Genomic DNA, 7867 nt, shown 5'->3' on the forward strand with positions numbered 1-7867 from the left:
GGGCTCGTATTCGCATTTGGTTGGTTGCCCCAAATGTCCTTTGTAGCTCTTCCCCGTTCCGTAAAGGATCCAGGTTGTGATCAGGATGGTTTTTGTTGTCATGTCTCTTTAGTCTCCTTTAATCTGGAACAGTTCCATAGTCTGTGTTTGATATTTATGGCATTGCCATTTTTTAAGACTAGAAATCCCTCTCTCTCATTCCCCCACAATAGATGTTCCTCATTTTGAGCCTGTCTGATGTTTCTTCATGATAGGATTCAAGTTTTGCATTCTGGGCCAGAATACTGCCTAGATGATGGGCTATCCTTCTCAGGGTATCACATCTGGAGGCATATGATGTCTGCTATAGACTGAATATTTGTGTTTCCCCCAAATTCAAATGTCAAAATCTTAACCCCCATGTGATGGTACTCGGAGGTGGGGCCTTTCAGAAGTGATTAGGTCATGGGGGTGGAGCCATCAGGATTGGCATGAGTGCCCTTATAAAAGAGATGAAAGGGACTCCCTTGGAGGACACCATGGGAGGATACATTGAGAAGATCATCTACGAACCAGGAGGTGGGTCCTCACCAGACACTGGACCTGCCAGCACCTTGACCTTGGACTTTCCAGCCTCCAGAACTGTGAGAAATAAATGCCTGTTGCTTCTAAGACCCCCAATCTATGGATTCTGTTATAGCAGCCCAGACCAACTAAGAGTTCATCTGTCTCTTTCTGGTGATGTGAATTTTGATCATCTGATCAAGGTGTGATTTGATATCTCCAATGTAAAATTACTGTTTTTTGCCTCACTCTTGCAACTGGCCAACAGCCTGTGGGGAGAAACTTTAAGATCACGTAAGTATTCCACTCCTAAATTTCTCTCTAGATTTAGCATCCACTGATGATTCCTTTTCTTTAATCTCCACCTGAAGATACTTTTGCCATTGATTTTCAGTGGGAGGGAGGAGGCGGGGAAAGAGAGGCACATCAATTGGTTGCCTTCTGCACACACCCCATGGGGCTGGGAATCAAACCTGCAACTGAGGTATGTGCCCTTGACCGGGAATTGAACCCAAGAACCTTCGGTCCGCAGGCTAATGCTCTAACCACTGAGAAAAACCGGCTAGGGTTGATGATTCCTTCTTGATCCAATCTTTTATTATAACGATTACAAATGGACTTTCCAATTCCTGCCATCAGTGATTATTTGGCATTCCACAGGAAGCAGTAATTGTCTTTTCGAAGTTGGTTTGCTTAAATCAGGATCCCAACAAAGCCCACACATTGCATTTGGTTGAAATGTCTTTTAAATCTCTTTTATTATAAAACAGGTTTCTCTCCATTTAAAAAAACCTTGCAATTATTTGATGAAGAAATTAGCACATGCCCTAGCTGGTTTGGCTCGGTGGATGGAGTGTCAGCCTGCAGACTGAAGGGTCTCGGGTTCGATTCTGGTCAAGGGCACATGCCCGGGTTGTGGGCTCGATCCCCAGTAGGGGGTGTGCAGGAGGCAGTGATCAATGATTATTCTCTCGTCATGATGTTTCTATCTCTCTCTCCTCCCTTCCTCTCTGAAATCAATAAAAATATATTAGGAAAAAAAAGGAAAAAGAAATCAGCACATGTCTTGTTGAGCTTCTACCACTCTGGCGTTTACTGCCTGCGACCTTGGAATGTTGTTTTCCTATGTTTCTGTATCTCCCACATTTCCTGAAAAGTGGTAGGTAAATCTAAAGACTGCATCAGACGTAGGTTTGATTTTGGAGGGCAAGAATCCCGAAGGAGTACTTCTTACTAGATCCCACTTGGAGGCACATAATATCTGGTTACCTCTACTTTATGAGGTTAACATTGGTGAGTGAGTTAGAACCTGTCAGCCTGATCTACTCGTGATAAAATCCTATTGACATTTAACAATTGGTTTTAATGGCCACTGGTGATTACAGCTGAGATGCATTGTTACATGAAGGGTTGCAAAAAGGGGACATCTTATGCTTCTTTTTGTGAGAGACACATCGGTTGGTTGCTTCCCGCACGTGGCTAGGGTTCAAGCCTGCAACCGAGGAACGTGCCCTTGGCTGGAATCAAACCCAGGATACTCTATCCACTGAGCCAAACCAGCTAGGGCCCCAAGATTCTCTTAAGCAAAAATAGAGAGGGAGGGGAGAATCCAGCAATACTTTATTTGCAAGGCAAATTACTGAATCCCAGTACATTTTGGTTTTTATTATCAGTGACTCTACTAATCAATATTTGTGTGCCAGCAACAACAAAAAAAGCATTTCTTTTATGCTTTTCTTATAATTTTTTCTTCATTGTGAAGTACAGACGTGGGCACAGAACTAACTGATATCAAGTTTGTCTTCCAATGAAGAAACCTGTCACATTATCACTATCCAGTGTGTGATGACTAACACTGTGGGGCTTTAATGCCCATTCTCAAGACTGAAACCAGAGCAAATGAGGTCAGAATGGAAGACTCCTCACATATTTCAAGTTGGACACTCACAGCCAACAGTGTTGTAGGAGGGCCCACAGCCTGATGACAGTGTTAACCTTTGGTTTGTCAGTTCTGCAATTACTTGAAGAAAGCTTTTTTCCTCTCTCCAGCCTCTCGCCCATGCGTGGTCATACTGGAAGGGAAGGAGCAGGAGGGCGGCGGTGGCAGCAGGGAGTGGGCGGAGAAGAGGCTATTGCAGGGGTGGGCAAACTTTTTGACTCGAGGGCCACAATGGGTTCTTAAACTGGACCGGAGGGCCGGAACAAAAGCATGGATGGAGTGTTTGTGTGAACTAATATAAATTCAAAGTAAACATCATTGCATAAAAGGGAATGGTCTTTTTTGTTTGTTTGTTTTATTCATTTCAAACGGGCCGGATCCAGCTTGAGGGCCGTAGTTTGCCCACGGCTGGGCTATTGGGAAGACGGTGAGGGGCAGCCCACACAGGTGGGTGGCAATTACAATTTTTCATCCCGAATAACTTTGGGAGGAGAAAATGATTATAAAATAGTATTACCTTGCATATTATATTGATAGTAATTAGGATCCTCTGATTCTTTCTTGACTGACGCAGCTGCTGCTTTCAGAGAAATGCCTTTGAATGCAATGGAAATGACAGAATTACATGGGCTGCCCCGCACCGTTTTCCCAATAGCCTCTTCTCCGCCCACTCCCTGCTACCACCGCCGCCCTCCTGCTCCTTCCCTTCCAGTATGACCACGCATGGGCAAGAGGCTGGAGAAAGGAAAAAAGCTTTCTTCAGGTAATTGCAGAACTGACAAACTAAAGGTTAACACTGTCATCAGGCTGTGGGCCCTCCTACAACACTGTTGGCTGTGAGTGTCCAACTCAGACCCAGGAGCCAGGCCTCCCAGGCGATGCAGCCTCACCTGCGCCAGCCCAGACAAGAAGCAATGCCAGGCCAAACCCACCAACACAGAAAGATGACCAGCTGATAGAACGTCAGGGTTCTGCATCGATGAACACAGCACCATTATAATCAGCAAAAGAACTTGTAGCTCATCACTGTGAACAAATGGCTTATCCATATAAAAAATATAAATAACATATATATTATGTAGGTCAATATATAAGGAAAGAAGGAAGGTGGGAGAGACAGATGAAGGAAGGGATGGAGGGAGGAAAGATGGGAAGGAGAGAGAGATCTAGTGTGGGGAAATGTCCTGTTTTAAGAAGGCTGAATATATGCGTGCATTTACGTGAAATACGTAAACATTCTTCTGTAATGGGTTCTGATAGGCACATATAATCTTAACCCACTACAATGAAATGGACTTGAAAACCTGGAGAAACCACATTAGTAAAACCAAAAGCTTTTATCAGCGAAAAGTGTGGTAGATTGCCAAAAACAGCCACAATATGCGCCCATCCTGTATGCACACCTGTTTGCAATGTGACTTGCCCACTCCTGTTCTCTTGAAGTGAGGTCACTTCTTCCCCCTTTCAAGCTGGGCCTGGCTACGTGACTTGCGTTGGCCAATGGGACACAGCAGAGTCCTGAAAGCGTGTGCATGGGAGCCTGCTGTTGGTGGAGTTCAGTGGCCCTGTGAACACGCCTGGGCTGGCCTCCTGGAGGCTGGGAGGGCAGTGGGGTCTAGCTCTCCCGCTGAGGCCTCAGACCCAGGAGCCAGGCCTCCCAGGCGATGCAGCCTCACCTGCGCCAGCCCAGACAAGAAGCAATGCCAGGCCAACAGACAGAACTGTGACAAAATGGAATCACTGAGCCACTAAGTTTTGGTGCCTTTTAATACAGCAGAAGGTAACTACTACTGAATTACACATGCAAGTTTACCACGAATGTTAATAACATCAAAAGCAAAAATTGTGACAAAGCTCGGGCTTCACTGTTTAGCATCAATTGACAAGCTCTGGGGGCCTTCTGAAAAGTAATAGCTGTTGGTGTAAGGACAGTGAGACTGGATATTTAAAGTGTGAGTAGCTCAGTTAGCGTATCATTCCCGTAGGCCAAGGTTGCAGGTTCAATCCCTGATCAGGGCACATACAAGAAGCAACCAATGAGTGCATAAATAAGTGGAACAGCGAACCGATGTTTCTCTTTCTCTCTCTCTCCCTCAAATTAATCAATAAAAAATTAAAATGTGATTATCAAAAAGGAAAACTTGTTAGGACAACCGAGAAACAGAATGGTCAGGGCTGATGGCCATATTAGTGAAATGGTAGATTAAGTTGAGGAATTTGCTTAGAAATGTGACAAAAGGGTAAGTTGATGGAAAGATCAAAGGAAAGTTGACAACTGGGAGGTCCACTTAAGCATAAAAAAGAAAAAAGGAAAATGCCATTTACGTGCTTATTTGTACATGATGTGAAAGAATTTTCACCAATGAGTTAAAAGTTGTTGCCACCTCAGATGGGGGAGGGATTGGAGGTGTGCAGGGAGACTTAGGGGGATGGAATTTTGAAAGGAAAGAGTGAAAGGGTGAAAAGGGATTTTTCTTATTACTCTTATAAGTCTGAGTTTTTAAAAATTTGAACAAGCCCCAGCCAATTTGGCTCAGTGGATAGAGCATCAGCCTGTGGACCAAAGGGTCCCAGGTTCGATTCTGGTCAAGGGCATGTACCTTGGTTGTAGGCTCCTCCCCAGCCCTGGCCCTGGTCAGGGCTCCTGCAGGAGGCAACCAATCGATGTGTTTCTCTCACATCAATGTTTCTCTCTGTCTTTCCCTCTCTCTTCCCCTCTCTCAAAAAATCAATGAGATAATATCTTCAGGTGAGGATTAACAACAACAAACAAAGAAAAAATAAATAAAGGTGATTAAATGTTTAAAAAAATTTGAACATATATAGCTTACGTAATATTTTATAATAAAATTTTAATTAAAGTACACATTCCAGGTTGATTAGGCACTAAAGTCCCTACTAACTGAAACAACTGATGAACAAGGGACAGCTGGGCTGTCAGGGAAACATCCCTTTTTCATCCACGCAATTGAAACCAGATTGGACAGTGCAGAATTCGTTTGACATGCTAATGAGACAGATTTACCGCTGTCTTTCCTCGTAGTGAAAGAAAGAGAGGGGGAGGGAGAGGAGGGAAAGGGAGAGACAGAGAAAGGAATTCAAAATTCAAAATTCAAAATCAGCGAAACATTTGTTCTGTGTACACAAATATCACCAGAAATAGGCCGATTGATGGCCAGCTCCCAAAGCCGGTGGGCAGCTGGAAGCAATTGTATTGCATCATGAAATCCACAGCAGAATTCATTCATCAGGAGCATATTTTTGTTTAAACAGAACCACATCTCCCAAGAAAGGCCTCAACCAGACGCGTTTTAAAGCGGGAGGGACATGCTCACGCCCAACAGCTGTGAGGGAGGCGAGGGAGGTCTGGGTTTGGATCCGTGAGCGGTCCCCCCTGGGAGAGCGGACCACTCCCTCTGCCCCCACTTGTCGTCTTCCTAAGTGGGGGCTGCAGGCAGAACATATCTATGCCTTGAAAAGCACTCAAGGCTAAGATTAAGTGGGTGAGAGTTGAAGGCATGTCATGTGTGAGATTAAGACTCAGCGCAGCTGAGTGCTGCTCGGCCGAGATCTCCACAGCTGAATGCTGCTGGGCTCATTTCTCTTCACTGACTTGTTGGTTTTACCTACAATAACTAAGGTGGACAAGCACCGATGTAGGGAGCGGCTCTAGAGTTAAGCCTCAGATTGACCTGTGGCAGAGCCACAAACAAGTCCCAGCTTAGAGGGCAGAGCCCTCTTAGCATAATTAAGCTTGACCTTATGGCCGTCCCCTAGATCCTTCCTAGGTAGCTAATGGGCTTTGGGAGGTGCAGCAAGTGCTGTCAAAACAAGTGAAACTCACAAGAACATTGTACCTATGTTGACCACTACCTTGTTTTTTCTCTGACTATAAAATAAAGCCTCAGCTTGCTGGCTGGATCCTTCTCTGTGGCCTCATCCAGGCACAGGAGATCCACCGAGCCCCAGCTATATTCTCTTCATCTGTCTTTCCTTTAATCCTTCACCGCCACCCCCCCCCTCCCCCCAGGCTCACCGAACCCTTGGCTGTGCTGGCATGGCACACACCATTACTTTTCAGACTCTGTCACTGAAGGTGGAGCTTCTACTAAGCACATATTTACATGTGACTGGGAGGGACACAGCCCCTGTAGTTGTGGGGGGGAGACCCGTGGGTGTAAGAGGAGACTGGTCCACTCATGTCCGGGTTCCCCTGGTGCCTGGGGGTGGCGGAGGATAAGCCACACCTGGAAGCTTTATGGCGCTGGTGCTCTGCCTCCTGTTCTATCTGTGGCAGGTCTCTATTTTCCCTTTGTCTACATCTTTTCTTCTTAGGATTGACTAGTGCTTTTCTTTTGGATTATCTTAGATTTAATTTTAACTTCACATTCTGAAACTGTTTCATTTCATATTCTAGGTTGCTTTTGTGAGCATTGTTAGATTCTAGTTTTAGTCTTTTCTAACCAGCTGGTGTCATTTTTATCTTTTTGAGGTCTGAATGTTATGAACTTGATTATTTGGGGTTTTCTGACCTTTCCATGAGGGCTCTCATCGATGTTTCTAACCGTCTATCCCTTTCTCTTCCTCTCTCTCTAAAAATCAGCAAAAACATGTATTTTTTTAAAAAGTGGAAAGGTCAGCCCAGCTGGTATGGCTCGATGGTTGAGCATCAACCTATGAACCTGGAGACCACAGTTCAATTCCTGGTCGGGGCACATGCATGGGTTTCGGGCTCGATCCCCAGTGTGGGGCGTGCAGAAGGCAGTCTATCAATGATTCTCTCTCATCATTGATGTTTCTATCTCTCTCTCCCTCTCTCTTCCTCTCTGAAATAAGGAGAGAGAGAGAGAGAGAGAGAGAGAGAGAGAAACTAAGGAGAAAATAAATAAATAGGACTACATCAAAATAAAAAACTTCTGCACAATAAAAGAAACCATCAACAAAACAACAAGAGAGCCCAGTGCATGGGAGAACATATTTGCCGATGTTATATCTCCGGTAAGGGTTTAATCTCCAAAATTTACAGGGAATGCATACAACTTAACAAAAAGAAGATAAACAATTCAATCAAAAAATGGGCAAAGGACCTAAATAGACACTTTTCTAAAGGAAATACAGAAGGCCAAGAGAAATATGAAAACATGCTCAAAGTCACTAATCATCTGAGAGATGCAAATCAAAGCAACAGTGAGGTACCACCTCACACCTGTCAGAATGGCTATCATCAACAAATCAACAAACGACAAGTGCTGGCGAGGATGTGGAGAAAAAGGAACCCTCATGCACTGCTGGTGGGAATGCAGACTGGTGCAACCACTGTGGAAAACAGTATGGAGTTTCCTCAAAAAACTAAAAATGGAACTCCCATTTGACCCAGTGATCCCA

At 44.7% G+C, this 7867-nt stretch overlaps 1 protein-coding gene across 3 annotated transcripts in view; it reads right to left on the reverse strand.

The window, feature by feature from the left end:
* GTF2IRD2B (GTF2I repeat domain containing 2B) overlaps window positions 1-7867 on the reverse strand; it is a 58984-nt gene that overhangs the window by 24167 nt on the left and 26950 nt on the right. For 2 of the 3 annotated variants that reach the window (XM_005877232.2, XM_014548526.1), the window contains exon 9: window positions 3000-3077. The exons of the other annotated variant lie outside the window; for it this stretch is intronic. In XM_005877232.2, the coding sequence (XP_005877294.1) occupies window positions 3000-3077 (78 nt within the window). The remainder of the gene's footprint in view (window positions 1-2999; window positions 3078-7867) is intronic. 3 annotated transcript variants of the gene reach the window in all.

The sequence above is a fragment of the Myotis brandtii genome, unplaced genomic scaffold (genome assembly GCF_000412655.1).
Source record: "Myotis brandtii unplaced genomic scaffold, ASM41265v1 scaffold510, whole genome shotgun sequence".
Classification (NCBI taxonomy): domain Eukaryota; kingdom Metazoa; phylum Chordata; class Mammalia; order Chiroptera; family Vespertilionidae; genus Myotis; species Myotis brandtii.